General features: G+C 40.7%; 2 protein-coding genes across 3 annotated transcripts in view; one reads left to right on the plus strand and one right to left on the minus strand.

Moving 5' to 3' along the window:
* LOC147168591 (uncharacterized) overlaps positions 1-19,132 on the plus strand; it is a 53,654-nt gene that overhangs the window by 17,919 nt on the left and 16,603 nt on the right. Inside the window, exon 4 of one of the 2 annotated variants that reach the window (XM_086084709.1) lies at positions 8,415-8,497. In XM_086084709.1, coding sequence (XP_085940835.1) covers positions 8,415-8,487 — 73 coding nt within the window. In that variant the 3' untranslated portion in view covers positions 8,488-8,497. Of the gene's footprint in view, positions 1-2,975; positions 3,647-8,414; positions 8,498-19,132 lie in introns of those variants that run through there. The other variant, XM_086084708.1, reaches the window with a different exon arrangement.
* Positions 5,183-19,132, minus strand: part of gfra4b (GDNF family receptor alpha 4b) — a 37,513-nt gene continuing 23,563 nt past the window's right edge. Inside the window, exons 2-8 of the mRNA XM_086084707.1 lie at positions 15,726-16,001; positions 13,933-14,013; positions 13,176-13,521; positions 11,209-11,318; positions 10,490-10,624; positions 7,634-7,800; positions 5,183-6,193 (exon numbers count right to left, since the gene is read on the minus strand). Of these exons, the coding sequence (XP_085940833.1) occupies positions 6,056-6,193; positions 7,634-7,800; positions 10,490-10,624; positions 11,209-11,318; positions 13,176-13,521; positions 13,933-14,013; positions 15,726-16,001 (1,253 nt within the window). The 3' untranslated portion in view covers positions 5,183-6,055. The remainder of the gene's footprint in view (positions 6,194-7,633; positions 7,801-10,489; positions 10,625-11,208; positions 11,319-13,175; positions 13,522-13,932; positions 14,014-15,725; positions 16,002-19,132) is intronic.

The raw sequence follows: 19,132 nt of genomic DNA on the forward strand, positions 1-19,132 counted from the left end.
TGGGGGTGAGTTTTCTACTTACTGCTTTACTTCCAATTTGCATTGGCTTGATAAGACCCTCACTTTGATTTGAATCTTTAGTGAAGATGTAGACTACCACTTCCCGTCAGTAGCCAATATGAACTTTCTCACAAAAATGGTAGTATTTGAAAATGTGACGAGGAAAAGCACATGGTCAAAGTTAGAGAAAGGTCAGCCTGGGTAAACTAAAGCAAACAAAAAAAGCGACGTGTCCATTCATCACCATCAATCGCACCCCCTTGCATGTTGCTCAAACGAGGCGCAATGTTTATGAGCTGCAGATCTGTCCAACGTGAGCTTAATTCCCGGTGACACCGGTCTGGAATATCACACGTCTGTACAATGAAGCCGTAGTTTAGTTGTGGATGTTACTGTGGTTTCGCAGCCTTTACGCCGTCGTCAAAGTGTCAACAGACAGTCAGTGAAATACTGTGGCAGACAGTCATTGTAAAAGTGCCTCTGGAGGAGGTGAGCTTACTCAGAAAATTGCCTCCACAGGGAGAATTTCATGTGTGGAGCAATCTAGTGAGCTCCCGCGAGGCTCCAGTCCGGGTCTGTGGGGTTCCAGGCCAGTGACTGATTTGCTGTCATCGCCGTCCAGCTGCTCCCGCGACATAAAGGTGTGCTCCACGCTGCAGATGTTTGCAGCTGTCCCCTCAACTTTTTAGCATAGTTTCCGAGACAGATGCTTTGTGTGTAACCATACACCTGCAAACTGAAAACACATGGAAGCACTCGTTCACACTCGATGGCACACCTTCTCTTTGTCCTGCGCACAGATGAACACAGCAAGCGAACGTGGTAAAAGGTTAATTTTAATTACTCTGGAACATCTTGAATGGCTTAAAGCTCCTTTAACATTTGACCAAATCCATCTTTCCACTTTCTATACAGCTTATCCTCATTAGGGTCGGGCTAAGCAAAATCACATTTTTTCCCCCAACCGGTCAATTTGAATTTGATTAATTGTTCAACCCTACCTCTACTTCATGCATTTGTTTCCATTCACGTGTCTCGTACACCAGTGTTAAATTCAAGGCCCTCATGCCAGGCCAGGTCCATTAAGATAACCATAGTTACAATGTTATATGTGTGTGTGTGTGTGTGTTTTTTTTTTTTTACATTACATTTGTGGTCAATTTCCTTTTATACTTGCGTGAGAGTTAATTAAAAAAAATGTACCCCTTAAGTGTTTTATTGTTTCTACCGTCCTTACATAAAAATATTACCGATTAACTTCTGCTGACACCCTAATTGGAATTACAGCTAATAACATTGCTTGTTCAGTTAATCAAGGTTTTATGACGGTGAGAAATTATTCATAATAAAATTTATCTCAAAAAGGGGATTTTTTTTTTTTTTTGTTCTGAAGTTTTAGCAGGAACTGATTGTGTTTAAATTTGGAGGTTCCGCTGTGTTTGTTTACTATGCAGATTTGCACAGGCACATGCAGGCCTGTTGTTGCTTCACGCACATCCACATGAATTCCCTCAGATGTAGGCAAACAAATGCAAACGTATGCACATCTGGAGGTGGAAATTGGCGCGGAACAGCTTGTCAAAGATTGAAAGGAAGACTGTTCTATAAATATTCACCTTTGCATACATACAAAAAGATGATGAGGAGGAAGAGGATTAGAAAAGCTACAGCATTGTGAATTTTACCAGGTTTGGACAACGTTCTTACACGGGATGCAGGGTTGATTAATTGCGAATGTGTGTGTGTGTTTGTGTGTGTGTGTGTGTGGGGGGGGGGTGTAATAATCATACCTGTACATTGTACTTAAATGCTTCTACACAGCCACATAATGTCCACACAGTTGTGAGTCATAGATTTAGACAGTGTTCGACTATTTGTAAAAAACATGCATTTTCTTGGTCCTTCAAATATCGTATTTAGGAAAATGAGAGGGGGATGCCACGATTTCTGTACACAATGCTATTCACAAGAGACCAAATTCAGATAACTGATTAATTGCACGATGAATTTAAAAAATACATACCGGTGTAATGATTAAAATAGCTTCTTTAAAGTTTGTCCCTTCAAGCTTACAACAATAAAGATATGAATTACAGGCAAAACATTTGACTCTTTCCACAGTATTTTGTACTTAAGGTAAAAAATGTGAGAGAGAAAAATCAACCGATTCAGTTTTTCTTTTTGTCATTGTTTTCTGTAATTCTGTAGACAAAGTCGGGCCCTAATTTGTCGTCGCTATTTGTGTTTCTTTCATGCAAACTTGCAAAGTGTAGATTAATTGAAGTCATGCTATTTATTTCTATTTTGCAATATGCCAGTTACCTGGATGATTGCCAAGCAAAAAACAAAATGCGATACCGTAATTATATGACGTCTTGCTCATGGTCGACCAATCCTGCTGGTCCCATATTCACGTCCATATTTCTAATGTGTGTGCTACCAATTTGAGTAGACATCAGAGCACACATTCATCCAACCACCAGAATTTGGCAATAACAACATTACGAACTGGCTCAGCATTAGATAACCTACCACCAACATCAACCTAATCCATGACAGCATTGTATGCTATTCTTATTTAATATTAATCGATTTACACCTGCTATGGATTTTGTATGTTGTTCCCGTGCTTGCATGGGTCTTCTTCCAGGTATATTCCAAAGACATGTATGTTATATTCATGGAAGACTAAATTGTCCTAAGTGTGAATGGCTGTTTTTGTTGACCTATCTGTGCCCTGTGATTATCTGGCGACCACTTCATGGTGTAAACCACCTCTCGCCCCAAAATCGGCTGGGATAGGCTCCAACACACCTGTGACCTTGTGAGGATGAGCGTTATGGATGCATGGATGATGATTATTATTATTTTTTTACTTATTATTATTTTATTTTTTTACAGTTTATATCTCACCCATAAATACTGAGTGTTTTTCCACCCACAATTGCTGATATTTGATCACACTTGTGTTTCAGCATCAGGAAGAACACCAGCCGTGAGAAGACGCAGTCGACAAATTTCGCGTTTGCACCAATTAGCAAGGGGATCAATTTCAATTATTTCTTTCACCTTCTAAGATTGTGCAACCTGGAGGGAAAAAAAATCACAGGAATAGAGTAAAGTGGTGGAGGTGTGTTGAAATGGCGCGGGTAAAATGATCTTGTGGTAAATGGCATGAGGCTTCAACACCCTAGAGCAACTTTTGATTGTTCTTATTGATCGGAGTTGGATTCAGAGCCTTTGCTGGCAAATAGGAATGGCGTTGAAAAGAGGAGCGAGGGCGAAGGGAGTGAATTAATACAAGTAGTCGCTTTTAAATGCATGAAAAACAATGCAATTTTGAGAGGGAGTGAAACAAAGAAAGAAGCCATATGCCTTCTAGTGTTCCCTTGTGTATTTCAGAATGTTCCACTCAAGTGCGAATAAGCAATGTCAATTTTTATTTATTTATTAATATACCAGTCCAAACCTGAGATAATATTCTTGCCTTTATATGTTAATTCCAGAATTCTTGTCAGGTTTTCTCTCTTAGGATAGGATAGGATGCCTTTATTGTCATTATACACAGGTACAACAAAATTGTGGACGTTTCCCTTGTCAGTGCAATAAGAAAATGTGTCTCCTTAAATAAATCTGTTTGGCACAATTCCACCCAAGTGCTTTTGATGAAAATGCTTTGAGAAACGATGGGCAATCAACAACTTTTAAACAAAAAACAGTTCCTGTCGGTGATAACCGCGTAAAAAATAATAATAATTCAACTTGTTGTTCTCTCACCTTTCTGCCTTCCGCCTCCACTCACATGCTTCTCACCTCGGTTGCTCTCGCCCCCGCGCCTCGACTCGCTAATCCAATCACATTCAGACAACTGCGTGGTCTTGCAGACGGTCACAATTTATAGAACTCTTAAAGCCAATTCACGGAACATATGTGCAGGGTGGCTACAAGACCATAATTGAAGGAAAATGGCAGGAGGAAGGGAATGCTTTGCGATCTATATTCACTGACAATGGACAGCTCATAAACAGACTTTATGCAAAACATTACAGTAAGTACATTAACAACAAAATGCAACTCAGCTGTTATACATTTATTTATTTTTGAAGCTCCTATCTAAGTGCAAAAGAAAATACTAGTGCTCATAAAACAATTAGGGAAATAAGAGGCAATGGCCTGCGAGTCTATTCATAATCACAGTCCTGCTCAGTTTTGCTTTTCAATCTTGGTTTGTGTGGAAAAACTTGCTCTGGGCCCATTACAGCACGACGGTTGGATGGAATTGGTGGTGCTTGCGAGTAGTACTTAATACCTCTTCATGTTCACAAGAGCATTTCAGCACTCTGCTTCTACTTTGAAAGTGTGGGCTGAAAGTTGTTCAAAATCTCAAGCTTGAGTTTGGCTTCTTTTTTTTCCCCCCTCTACAATTTTTCCTTCACATTCCAAAGCTGCACATTCAGAAGTAGAAGAACATTTTAATTAATTAAAGTGATGGACTAATTTCATGTGTGTGTGTGTTTGTGTGTGCATATCTGCGTGTGTGTAAGTTCGTGCTCATTAATTCACCTGAAACCTATTAAAAATCCCTAACCCTTCACCTAAACCGAAAACTTCAGACTCCCGCTAGAGTCCTGAAGTCGTCAGGAGACCCGAGGAAGGATCAAAGAAAATAAATAAAAGTGAAATCCAGCACCGACCAGACACTACCCACAGGGTTACCAACCAGAATCTTTCACCAACCCCAGAAACATCTAAAGTCCCCCAAATTAGGGAGACCTCAAGAGACCAAAGGAAAGACTGAAGAAAGGAAGGAAGGATAGATGAAGCAGAGTGAGATCCACAGACATCAGCCTCCACCGATTCAGCGACAAGAGGAAGAAGCAGATTGTGTTTGAATTTCGGTAGAGGCTGGTGTGGTGGACCTGGCATGCATGAAAAGAGAGCCGTCGACCCCCCGCCAGGACAGGGCAAGCACAACCCCCCAGGCTGCGGCAGTGCCAGGGCACGACCCCCGGGCCCCACGGGGGCCACTGGCCGGAGAGTAAACCCAGGAACCCGGAGCGCCCCAACCCCCAGCCACCGCTCCCCACACCCCCAGCCCCCACACCCAGCCACCGTACCACCATAACCCCCCAACAAGTATTATCTTTAATCATTTTCAGGAGCTTTACAAAAAACACAAAACTTGGAAATTGGTAAGTTTCTTTATTTGCAGAAATTAGTTCAGAGAACAGAAAATACTTTCGTAGACTCTTTTCACATCTGTTCAATCTCAATTTGTGTATTTATGTTGGCAAAGATTAAAAAGCTAAACCTTCCGCCTTGCCTGCTCTTGCGGTGTCCACTTGCACAATGAGAACTAGAAGGTTATTACACTCACAATTACTTTTTGTATAGCAGCCAGAGGTCTAAAGGAATTGTCTTTTGAGAATTGGCTGATAATTTTCTTTTAAGAGTGAGGGCATGTTTTATACTGTAGCTCCAGAGCTAACAAATAAAGTGAGAGTGTGACAAACGGCGATGGAAAGCGTGATTGTGGTGTCAAGGTTTGTCTTATGCACTCTCGGCCGGACGCTGCTGCAGGACACCGAAGAATCAGGGCATCTGTCGGCCACGTCGGAGTAAAATGTTGCTCTATTGTCTCTCCGGCGTGCCCCCACCCTCCTTTTTTTTCTCTCCCAGTATTGATTAGAAATAATGGTCCTCTCGCAGTCACTTGAAGAGAGTGCTGTTAAAGGGCCGTGTGCTCCGGCAGCTCTCCAAAAACGGACTCACAATAAGAGCTTCTGTTGGTATCTTCAACTACGCATCATACATATATAGAGAGACGTCGCTGGATAGCTGTGAGCGTCATCAGTCCGTAGCTCAGTTTTGGCATGTCTCAATCATAGCAACAACTACAGTATGTACAACTGTACACATCGGCTTCCGTTAACTACCTAGACACAAAAATAGAAACGGAATTGCTGTACAAGAGAAGCAAGAGGCGAGAGTAGCTGCACGGTTCGTAAACCGCCTCCATTCTCTGTAGCAGGAGGGGAGTCCATCCCTGCGGTCTTTAGTGTCCACTGTTGAGCAAGCGAAACAACAGAAGGCTGATGGTAACTGGAGGCAGGAGCCCGGGAGGGGACGCTGCATTTGGGAGGCTGTTGGACGGCAGAGTGGACTGGCCCACCAGGAGTTCATTTCCCATGGCCTGGAGGGGGGGGGGGGGGACAGATTACAGATTTAATTACATTGTTGCCTACAAAGTTGAGCTCCCCAAAAAGTGGTGTAAGTCGGAGTTAAACTGAAATGTTATGGAACAATAGGTCTCAGAAGTCAGGAGTTCAAAGCATCAAATGTTAGACATCAGCAATACTTGAGACGTCACAATGTCTTTCCTTGGCTTTTTGTTATGCCACCACGGAATGGCACCAATGATAACGGATCAATGGGGACAAAGTGATCTTAACCATGAAACCAGGAATGTGATGGTGTTTTTGGCAGCCGTCTTTTTTTGGGGGGCATAGGTTTTTTTGCCTTTTGGACAAAAACTATATTAGTTTTGTCACATTTTAGTCATTTCTTTATTTAATAGTTGTACTCACGAAGGTTTTTAGTTGAATTTTGGTCAAACAAACAAACAAACAAAAAAACTGCTTTTTAACAAATGCACATCATCATATGTTTTAAGTTCAACACATAATTTTGACTAATTATTACTAAAAAAAGTTAAGAAAAGAAGAAGAAAAGAAAAGCCTTACCCATTAAATAACCAAAACAATACATTAATGCAATTTTAAGGAATAATAATATATTGGGATATATACATTTTTCTTTAAAATCATCTGTCATTTATGGGTGGGGAATTTTATTTACTAGTGGTATCGGTATTTGGTATCAGTAGTGGTGACTACTCAAGAGTTGCGTAAAAAAAAAAGTGATATCGAACATCCCTAATCCCGGCCATGCGCCATGACGTGCATGTATTCTGTAAATTCAACTGACTCGCTTTCATTTTTTACAGGCAACATATAATACTAATTCCATGTTTCAATAATAAGAATAATAGTTCCATAAGAATATGACTATTATTATCAGTCACGCAGGCTGGAGGTGGCCGCCTCTGAATTTTGTACACAGAAAAAACCCTGGATATTGTGCAAATAAGAACAGCATTTTCTTCAGTTGCATTGAACACAATCTATTTTATTTTCCAACATAATATAGATAATTTGGGACAGAGAAACCATGTCAAGTTTAAATAAATAAATAAATAAGCTACTCATGTTGTCCTTGAGGTTAACTAGGACCCACTGGCACATTGCACATTAATCAGTGCAAAAAAACACATTCGTTTTGTCTTGCTCTCTCCATCCTCCTCCTCCTCTGTGCATAACTGCTCAAATTGCCTGCAAATGCCACTAGTTGGCAGCAAGACAACTTTTGTCCAACTGAAGCGCCTCAACACACTTCAAATTGTTTTCGTAGCACTGAGATGTCAGTAGATATTTCAGTGAGCCGTGGAGGCTATGTTAAAAGAAAGAAAATTCAGAATAGGCAAATATTGCAGGGCTTCGCAGCACCCATAAAACACGACAACAATAAACAATACCAAACAAAAGTGAGCGACAACAACTAGAGAACAACACACCTGCGTGGGTATTTTTGTATCCAGAATGTACCCCCTTGTTAGTATGCTTTCCGGTGGGGAAGTAGTGCTCCTGTTTTCTCTCCTGCGGAGGTCGGGGCTTAAGGTGTTGGAGTGGCCCGCCGTTGGCTGCTGGCCAGATTCACTTCCAAAAGCCTTCAGGGCATTCCCTGTTGTACAAGACACAATAGGACACATGATGTTAATTGAAACTTTCACTCACATCATCTTTGGTATCTTCAAAAAAGGAAGGTCATTTTATTTTAGTTGAGTTGATTTCATTGTATTATGCTTTGGTTGACTTTATTGTTCTATAAGGGTTAGGAAGTGAAACCACTGCTTGCTTGCTTTAATGTCACTTTAATCCGTCTGAGAATGTTTACATAGGTGTTGCTGTTCTGGTTAGCAAACAGTTTAGCAGTTCACTTAGCTCAGAAGTCCGCTTGTAAGGCAGCGCATATGGACGGCCTACCTGTTTGTTTTTGCTGGTGAGAGAAGGGAGGCATGTGTTTGAGGGAGGCATTTATTTATCTTAAATGCATGATGCACCTGACAACTAATTGGGGCGCAGTGTTTACGTATTTAGTCCGTGTTTTTAAATTACCGATATTCATGAGGTCGTGGCCTTAGTTTGGACTTTACTGGCAGAGAATGGACAGCAAAAAGCATCAGTATTCTCTCTAAGCCGCCGCACTGCACCTGCATCTCCACATCGGCCTCATTAACTCATAGAACCTTCTGACATGGCCAAACAACTCAGAGACTCTCTCTGTATCTTTTCTAGGCAGCAGGCCCAAGAGAGCTGCTCTCATTTGCCACGTCGAGCTCGGCGAGCCTTTCCGCTCGCGAGCGAATGACTGCAATTCAGTAAGTGTGAGTTGAAAATGATTTGGGGGATTGGAAAGCAGCGGTGCTCTACAGAATTCGTGCGCCGCCGCCACGTTACCTTTCACAGGTTCAAGTGACAAAGGCTGCGAAGCGCAGACCTCATAGCACCTGCTAATTACTCTGAATATAATAGTGGCTCAACTGATGACAAAAATTATTTTTTTACAAGATTACACTCTTTTATTGTGTTGACTTTTTCTCTATCCACCATTATAAGGGATGGGAAAATATGTCCTATGTCAGGTGGACAAATGACATTTAGAGTATTTGTATTGCACCTCAATACCTATTCATGTACCATTTCAGGAAATATGGTAATTTTTTTGTACGTTTTTATGTTGTTGTTTTTTTTTTTTAAGAACTAGCGAAACATTAACTGCCAGATGAAGGTTGGAATTTGATTTTCAATCCCGCTATCAGCTCAGTTGGTTTTTGTGACAGCCTCAGCACCTTAGGAGCAACCAGTGTGAGGTAGATGAGTAATAAAAAGACAAACAGTGAGACACAGAGGATATTTAATTATGTGTAAAGCAAAAAAGGCGGGGTATATTTGATTAAAAGGCTCTGGTATTTGAGCATGGTGGCAAACATCTGTCCACGTCGTCCCGTGGGCTCTATCCCATGACAACGGTGCCTGTTTTTCTGCGTCATCTTGTCTGGACGCATCATGACTCAGATTATTAATTTAACTCGCTCTATTGAGTCAACATCATATTTTTAGTTCCAGGAGAGTTTTTACCTTCACCACCAGATGTTGACAGTAATAATACAAAAAATATATATATATCAGTGCCAATTCTACCAATAGAGACCTTTCAAGGTGATGTCAGAATGCTTCTGCTGAGATTGAGATTTGCTGAGACTCAGACTAAAGTTGCTGGTGCTAACCTGAGTTAGCATACACAGCAATCAAGGGTATTATGTCCTATTGTTGATGTTTTCATTTTTACCCGTCTTATATCTGCGTAAAAGTTGTGCAGGTTAAAATAAGACCAACCACAATCAAGTTAAATTGAAATGGCTCTAAATCTCCAAAAAGGTGTTCAAGTTAATAAGACTCTCATAAATCTAGCTCTCTCGCACTCTCTCTCTCTCTCTCTCTCTCTCTCTCTCTCTCTCTCTCTCTCTCTCTCTCTCTCTCTCAAAAAAAAAGAAAAAGTTGTTTTGGTTAAAACAAGAAAATTCAAATCCCCCAAAATGTTCCCTGGTTAAAATAACATTACATTAATTAAAATCTGAGAAAATCATGCTTAGGCTAAAATAAAACCACCATATAGCACCCAAAAATTTACTGGTACAATCTTAAATAAGAATACCATAAATTCACCAAAGTTAACACATCTTAAAATAACACTACTCTAAATCTTTATAATTTCCCCCAAATTGCAGGGATTAAAATATAACTTCGTCATTTCCCCCCCAAAAAGATCACAGATGAGAAAAAAAGGCAATCCTATATCCTACCTTAAATCATAAAAAAAAAATATCACAGATGTGAATCTTATTAATTTTAATTAATTAATAATACTACTACTAATAATAATAAACCTCCAAATTGCACAGGTTAAAATCAGACTACATTTATTAAAAAAACAAAAACAAAAAAATCATCTTCATAAATACCTAAGAGTTGCACAGATTAAGACTCAGGCTAAACGGAACCAACCCTAAATCCCCCAAAAGTTGCACGGGTTCAAATGTATTTAAGGCCATAAAATCCCCAAAAGTTGAGCTGGTTTATTCCAGACTGCCTCTAATCTGAAATCAAATTGGCATTAATCTCCCAAATGTTCAATTGTTTAAACTAAGAATATCATCAATCTACTAAAAGGCTATACAGGTTAAAGGACTGCCATACATTTCCCAAAAGTTGTTGAAATAAAGAAATAACACACAGCAGGGCTTTTTGCCTTTCTTCAAAATGTGTATGCCAAACAACAGTGAGTTAGTTGTGTTCAAAGTTGCACTCACGGAGACAGATGTTGTCGGTGAAGTAGTCCAAAAAATATTCACATTCCTGCCTTTGGTTTCCGCTGGCCGAGCAGGAGCACCACGGCGCCACACTGGAAGTGGCGTTGTCGACGTAGTTGGGTGTGATGGTGCTTCCTGTGGAGAAATGACACCTGGTATCAGCCTGCTTTACTTATTCATATGCCTTTGTGTGATACTCCTTTTATTTTTTGAAAGCTCTTCTAAACACCCACCTTGTATAAAAGGGTGGCCTCTCCAGCATTGTACTTTTTTACTTTGAGGTCGCACCAGTCTAAAGCCATGAGATTTTTGTGCAGCAACACAGTGGAGGTGGGATTTTGAGTGCCTCAATAAATGCAAGCCAAGAGTGTGTTTGTGCTGTGGGGCACCAAGGGCATGAAGTTATTCGTGCGCCTTTCTGTGATGTGCGGAAAACTCATGGCTATTCCTTCCTTTTATGAAATGTTACAAAAACAAAACACGCTGTTGTCTGGAAGTTGTGTGATTTTTTTTTTTTTAAGACTTATTTACTTCTATTGCTCACTGGTCATGCGCAGAAATAGCTCTCGCTTCCCCGTAGCTGCACAATTCTCCTCGTCGTCCTCTCACATAACATATGTTGCCTTTACCGCTGTGTTTGTACAGCCTTTGCATCTTTGTCCCATTCCTCCATCTGTCGCTCCAACTCCACCGAGTTTTCTTTTTAAATATGCGCTTACCTATGAGTCCTGTGTAGGCGAGGAGGCAGGCGCCGTGGTTTCTTTGCTTGCAACCACTGGCAGACGCTTCAGAGGGTTCACAGTCAAACTGAAACTGTGCCAGGCGAGACCTACAGAAAAAGGAAAGGTTCTGATGAGCAAGAACATGGTGGATTCTTGTACCGTGTTCCGTTGTGCTTTTTTTTCCTGTCCTAACGCTTGGAGATTTAACTTGTCTCACCCACATAAATAAATACATATATTGGCTAGCTTGGTAAAATCAGAGTACATTGGTCTAAAATGTGAAAGTGATAGAAAGACTCATATATTTCACCACCAAGGCCTGGAATCATTAGTAAAACCCGCTGAGTCTAATGGAGCCATGGAAAAATAATGACCATGACCAGAGATTGCAATGAGCGATAACTCTGATCCATCTGGCTCTTTATCCGTGTTCAATATTTAATGTGCTATTCCAAGAGGCTCTCAGGGGTGTTCTAAGCAATGATGGAGGGTGGGTAAGGCTTGGGGGTAAAACAATGGGTCATTTGGTTGACTGAATGGCTGTTTATTCCTTTTCAAAAAGTCTGAGAGCTGAATCATGCCAGGTTTACAGATAATGTAACCGTCCTACATCGGAGACTGTTTGTCATTTCAATCTTCTAAATGCCTCATCCATTTCTTAGGGTTAACCACACATGCATCACTTATTCCAGGGGGATGCAAGCTGTGGCTCTGGAGCCACATGTGACTCCCTGTGGATCTAAAAAAAAAATTTGTAAATAATGTTTTTTACATATATATTTATAAATGTTTTTAGGTAAAATATTCTTAGATAAAAAATTAATAATTAAATGTTCAAAAAATTCCATCCAAATGTTTAAGTTGTAAAAAAAAAAACGGACAGACGGTTAATTAAAACGTTTAAAAAAGTAACTAAAAACGTCAAAAAAGGAGATAAGTAGAAAATTGCTATAAAATGTCCATGAAAATTGCAAAAATGTCAGAGAACACACAAAAAAGGCAGAAAACAAAACCTTCAAAATGTAACCATAAAATGTCCAAAAACAAGAGATGACCACTCTACCACTGAGCCACGCCCCCTCCTGTACCACATTGGTGTTCTGTTCCAATCTTCTTCATGCCTCATCCATCTAAGAATGAATCACCTGACCTTAATATTCTCTGGGTATACCACGGTGGCACTCAGTTCAGACCCAGAATTGAAATGGATCTATTGGGTCTAAGAATGAGAACTCTGTATATTGACCACCAAGGTATCAGCAACTTTGGCATTGTTTCCAGAACAGGTACCCAATTCCAATCTTCCTAGTGCATCAGCCTTCTTGGGGTTAATTACACAGGTGATTTTACAGGTCTCACTCCTAATACCATTTGGCATGGAGCACTAAAGTTTTCTCCTCATCTGGAGTTGAAAAATATGTATTTGGTTAAATAAGTTTGAGGAATGACTTAAGATTGTCTTGTGCCAACATGGACCTGACAGGGGGGCCAGCCATTTTCACTGAAGCAACCCTCTTTACTCCTGGCTGTTTTACTGGATTTTGACAGATTTTGTAAGGCCCACAGAATATTGTGTTATATTGCTATAAAAACATGGAATCTACCAAAAGAAAAATTAGAGTCTTTTTTTTCATCAGGACAAAAAAAAATCAATCTGTTTCCGTTTTGCAGCAATTAGCATTAAAATATAGCAAAGTTTCATTATTATTTCCATATCTGTTTAAAAAATCGGGGGGGAAAGCTTGTTGCAACATGGCCCTTTTTGATCTCTTATACTCTGCTGCCACCTGCTGGTCGTTTTTGTAATAACTACCATTTCGTTAAGCGTTTTCTTCAGTTCAGAGGCTGCATCAAAGTCTTCTGTATGCTCTAGTATAATTATTATTATTTTTTTCAAACGTATAAATACATTTTTGGGAGCAAATGGGTTAATGGATCTCAACAAGCAATAAACGTTCACCAACTTGCACACGTAGTCCGCCTCGCAGATCCTCCTCTGCGTAATGCAGCTGGGCTTTTCCACGCTTTCATAAGAGCAGCTGGGAACGATGGTCTGCCTGCGACGCTCCGCGCAGGCCGTGTCCGTGCAAGGGCAAAAGAGCAGCTCATGCGTGTGGTCGGCGGGCACCCGGTCGAAGAACCTGCGCAGGGCCTTGTTGCATTTGACCCGGTTGCACAGGCCAGATTTGGCAGCGGGTTTGATACAGGCCGAGACGTATTCTGTGCGCAGCTTCTGACACAAGTCGTCCACGTTGCAAGCCTTTGCCGCATCCAAGCAGCGGTTCACAGTTACCATGCCAACATCAGAGTCTATGGAAAGGAAGTGCACAAAATGTATTCTGTTATAAAAGAGTAGATTTTCTCTTTAAAGTTAGTCTACCACAATATAAATTACAATCATAATTGAAGGTCCCATAACGATAAACTTTTATGACTCAGCAAAATGCATGTAATTCTTAAAAGTAAAGTAAACACTGTGATTACATTTTGCTCCCTCAGCAGTAAGACCCAATTTCCATTCATGGCTTGTATTACAGTAACACAGTGTGTGACAAAGATATCATTTTGGATGCAGGAATTTTGGTCAGATAAATGGTGTAGCTGTCCTCAGAACAAAACTCTCTTGTCTTTGCCTCAGGCCAGCTGCCAGGGAAAATCCAAGCGTACCCCAAAGGGTACAAAAGTAAAAACATGAAAGTTAATGAAGGTCAGCACACTTGCCTGCTGTGATAGAGGCCAAACGGACGTAGTCATAATCCCTCTGCACGGTCTCATAAGGATAACTCTCCACCAAGTTGAGTCCTGAGGGAGGAAGAGATGTGTGAAGTTGTAATTTTGCTGCAATCTGTCGATTACACATGATATTAATTGAAGGACGTGGAAACTTTTGTTTTTGTGAACTTTAATTTTTCATTGTCGATCAAGTATTGCCACAATATAAGCATTTTCCTCTTTAAAATGCCATTTTGACTCCCACTTTTAACTGCAGCAACTCTGTCGGGATGTTGACGTAGAGTGTCTCGAAAGGCAGTTAAAAAGAACGATCATTCTCAATACAATTTGACCATTGTCATGTTTTTTCGAGTCGCGTGAATATTTACGAGTCTTATGTCTCGTCTGTACATGTTGAATTAAGGGATTCTAATGGCTAAATGATAATTTGGCGGTTAAAAGGGCTACTGTAGAAATGGAAAGCTTAAAAAATGAGTAAATATTAAAATAGCGTGACCAGTATGGCGTAGTAGTTAGCACGTCAGTCAGTTGAGCGGCTGAAGAATTAAATCCATGCTCCGGGCTTCATGTATGGATTTCTCCCTGTGCTTGTGTGAGTTTTCCAGATTTAAAAAATACGCATGATAGGTTATTTGAAGACTCTAAAGTGTAAATATGAGTGTGAACGATTGTTTACATAAGCCCCGCGATTATCTGGTTTCCAGATCCAGTCCGCTGAGATAGGGTTAAATTGTTTTTTTTTTTTTTTTTTTTTTTTTTCTTTCTTTTTTTTAGAGCTCAGTATTGTTCATTCGGAAATGTCATCATCATTGCTCTTTTTTTTTTTTTTTTTTTTTTTAAATATATATATATATATATATATACACATATATACATACATATATACATATATACATACATACATACATACCTTTTTTTTTTTTTTTTTTGTGTGTGTGGGTGAGTATGTGTGTGTGCGTGCGTGCGTGCGTGTGTTTGTTAGCTCACCAGAAAACCTATTAGAAAAAAAAAAATCTTATACCGTTCACCTAAATCGAACACCAGGAGACCCGAGGGGACCGAAGAAAACCAAGGAAGGTGAAATCCAGCACCGACCAGACACCCCCCACCAGAACTCCTCCCCAGCCCAAGAAACATCCAGACCCCAACAAATCCAAAAAACATAAAGTCAGGGAGGCCTCAAGAGACCAACGGAGAGACCGAGAAAAGGAAGGAAGGACAGACGAAGCCGCGTGAGATCCGAGACACCAGCCTCCACCGATTCAATAACCTGAGGAGGAAACAGATTGTGTCTGAGTTTCGGTAGATGCTGGTGTGGTGGATCTGGCATGCATGAAAATCTCCACCAAAGAGGGGAGCCGTCGACCCCCGCCGGAACAGAGCAAGCGCAACACCTCAGGGCCCCCCAGGCCGCGGCAGCGCCAAAGGACGACCCCCGGGCCCCACCAGGGCCACCGGCCGGAGAGCAAACCCAGGAGCAGGAGCGCCCCCCGCCCCAACACGGCCCGCGCCCCCGGCCCAACGCAGCAGGACGGGGCACTGCAGGCCCACCAGGCACCCCACCGGCCCCCAACCCCCGCCCCCCCACCACCCCCAAAAAAATTGGACCGACTCTGTAACTTGGGTCATTTTGACCTAAAATTGTTAGTTGGACCAAGTTAGTGGGGTCGGTCCGATTTTTAACCCAGCAGTTTTAAGGGTGTACATACTAATGCAATGCACACAAGTAGAAAGTGAATGGCATGATTATTCCCCATGTAAAATATCCATCAACCACTAACCGTGAATGATGGACTGGTGAAGGCTCCAGTAGATGCTCAGGCAGTTCTTCTCCCTCTTCATGCCTCGTTTGCACTGGCAGCCGTGCAAAGGGCTGGAAAGCAGAGCAGACACCGCGTTGGCGCACTGGCTCCGGGCCCCGGGGCCCAGCTTCATGCTGCCGTTGCCCGCCACGCATTGACGCAGCGTGCGCAGGCGCGGGCTGCAGGTGTCATCGCTTGAACACATGTCTCCGGCCATTAAGCAGTCGCTGCCAGCCAGTACAACCTCCAACAGAGCTGTGGGGGAGGGAAGGAGAATAATGAGTGGTGTAAAAGTTGACGTGTAAGTTTATTAGAACAGTGGTTCTCTAACTTTTTATGCCAAGTACCATCAAAAAAAAAGCTCTTCGGGTACCATCATCATGACCAACATTAAAATACAGTCGCTTTGTAGGCCAGAGCCAAACAAGCAAGATGGCGGTTTTATATTATTGTAACCCACTTTAAGATGCACAGTTTAAACATTAACAATGCAATTAATTATAGGGGGGAAACTAATGAAATGATTCAAGTGTGTTGCTCATAAAACTTACATAAAAATATGTAATTAAATAAATGTTTGAAAACAAACACTTCTTGAAGATTAAATCATGCAAATATATTGCACACAACTGAACTATACTTAGGCAGTGATTCATTCACAAATCATTAGAGGGCCTCTCACCACCACACCTTGAAGAATTACTCGGAATTTTTTTTAAAGCGAGGTGGAAAGTCAGTAGACTGATATTTTACAGATGAAAAAAAATCAGTTGAACTTGAAAAAAGCCTATAAGACATAAAGATGACGAGGCAGGGTGATAAGCAAAATATGACCGGCGTGCTATATTCTGCTCTGTTCTTTATTGTGTGTGTGTGGAGTATTTCCATTATCAAACCACTTTGGCCATTCTCCCCTAAAATCTGCATATCAAAAAAAGTATGTATTTTATTTATTTATTTTATAGAATAATGTGTTACTTAATTTATTGTGACTAAATAACATACAAATATTTGTAAAATTAACAATTTTACATACAGTATATATTTAAAATGTTATTATACGTACTAGCCTTATTGGTAAATTAATTATAATGGATTTTTTTTTATATAGTAGTTTAAAAATAATGAATTATTATTAAAATAAGAAATATTTTACATATGTATTCATTTACTCCCAACCATTTTCACTGAAGCAACCCCCTTTCGCTCCTGGCTGTTTTACTGGATTTTGACTTATTTTGCAAAGCCCACAGACTATTATGTTCTAATGCTATAAAAACATGAAACCTAAAAAAAGTCAAGTCAAGTCATCTTTATTTATATAGCGCTTTCAAAAGATTAGAGTCTCTTCTTTAATCAGGAAAAAAAAGTATATTTCTATCTGTTTCTGTTTTGCAGCAATTAGCATTAGAATAGAGCTAAGTTTCATCATTATTAACAAATTAAAACAGTCGGGAAAGCTTTTTTGCAACATAGCCCTGGTTGATCTCTTATACTCATCTACATCTTTGTAATAACTAGCATTGCTTCAAGCGTTCCCTTCAGTACAGAGGCTGCATCAAAGCCTTCTGTATGCTCAAGCATAAAAAACAACAACATATAAATACTTTTTGGGACAATGGTAATATTTACAATAGAACGTCTTTATACGTTTTTGGGAGTAAATGAGTTAAACACTCAATGATGGACAGCATTTTCCCCCCCATTCTTCTCCAGACTTGATTGAGCGAAACACACTGCCTACTTGTCAAGTTACCAAAATATACTTGTTGATTTCACTCGCCCAAAGTTGTTTCTTTCCAGTCCAGATGTCAAGAATGTTTAGTTACATTTAGCAAGGTCCTAAATATTTACACAATGTTTGTTGATTCCTTCCCATTTGTGAATGCCTTATGATAAACTCCAGTGTTTTGCTGTGTTTACTGTGGATAGAAAAAAGTCTGAGAATGAATTTCTTTCTTTCTTGGTATTCTTAAAGCAGCTTGAATTGAGCTTGTGAAATGTTGCTTTGGTTACGCATGAGCAACCTTGTCCTTAGTGGGTTTTCTATCGGAGGTCTCCAGGGTCAAGATATTCTATGAACAGACACATTTGGTGCAGAATTCAAACTGTTCAGTCCACCCATCCATTTTATAACGTTTAGCTGGAGCCTTTCTCAGCTGACTTTGGGCAAGAGACAAACTAAGACTAACTCATCACAGAAAGTATCTGAAAATTCAAACATTGTAACTGAGGCAGATGCGCTAACCTCTACGCCATGCTTCCTGGATTTCAGTCGTCTCCTTTCAAAATGAAATGGCAATTACCCGCAGAGCACACAGACTCATTTTAATTTCATGAAAGTGGTGATCTCTAAGACACTTCCTTCTTTTGTTCCCTTGCCTCTGCATTTTTTTCACGATGATTCTAAGAAGAAAGTAGCTTCTATTAGTTTTTACGAGTTTTACGTGTCATAGTCCAGCTCATGACCTCCAGTCGGAAGTTTCAGAAATGATGACATCCGCCTCAATAAAACCTCTTCACTTTATACAGATAATTTTGGGACACAATTCTCAAACTCGTTGCGGGTCTCGCCAACATTTAACTAGTGTAAGCTCTCATATTGTCATCACCAAACGTCAGCAAAACCCTTCTAATGGACTCCTCTGCATGCGGCCGTGTGTGAGTGTGTACCAGCCCTTTTCTCCACGGCTGCGCGTGGCAGTTTGTGCTGCGTGGCACACGAGCCGGAATAGTCGCCATCCATTATGAATGCAAATGGATAAGTTGATTTGACATTTCCAATAAGTTCGTCTTGATGTAGCGGCGGCTTTAGCCAATTAACCATGTCAGTAATCAATGCGTTCCGAGGCTCAGTTAAGTCCTCACTTTGCCTGCCACATAAATCACAGGCGGATTAGCTGATCAGTTACCCGTGCAGGCCCGACTAAATGGACCACTGCAGGACAGATAAAATGGAAAATGAAATGTAATGAGGCCGACTGGAGTGGAGGCGTCGCTCATGCTCCTGCGAATGATCACAGGCCCCGCTAAGATTTGGAAATGGATTTCATGTCGGGATTAACGGGAGTATTCTGGCCTTGTCAACATAAAGCTACTTGAGTGACAAGCGCTTCTCTGCAGAGGTTCACACTTGTATAAGCTAGCCCACGCGTCACACCATGTTAACGCAAACCCTGACACACATAAAAAGGGATATTGGGCTTTCCGGTCTAATTTCAGGATGAACCTAAAATGCGCTGTAACCTAAACTTAATTTGACCTTTGCCCATACTTTTTGCACTACTCGCTGTTCTCTAACTAGAAGCTGAATGACAAAAATCACCACCTGTATTTTGCTTTAATTGCCAAGAACATCTACTTTTTAGCTTGACGCAACTCTCGGT

Source organism: Leptonotus elevatus, chromosome 9, assembly GCF_054856555.1.
Source record: "Leptonotus elevatus isolate MCC_2025b chromosome 9, RoL_Lele_1.0, whole genome shotgun sequence".
Taxonomy (NCBI): Eukaryota; Metazoa; Chordata; class Actinopteri; order Syngnathiformes; family Syngnathidae; genus Leptonotus; species Leptonotus elevatus.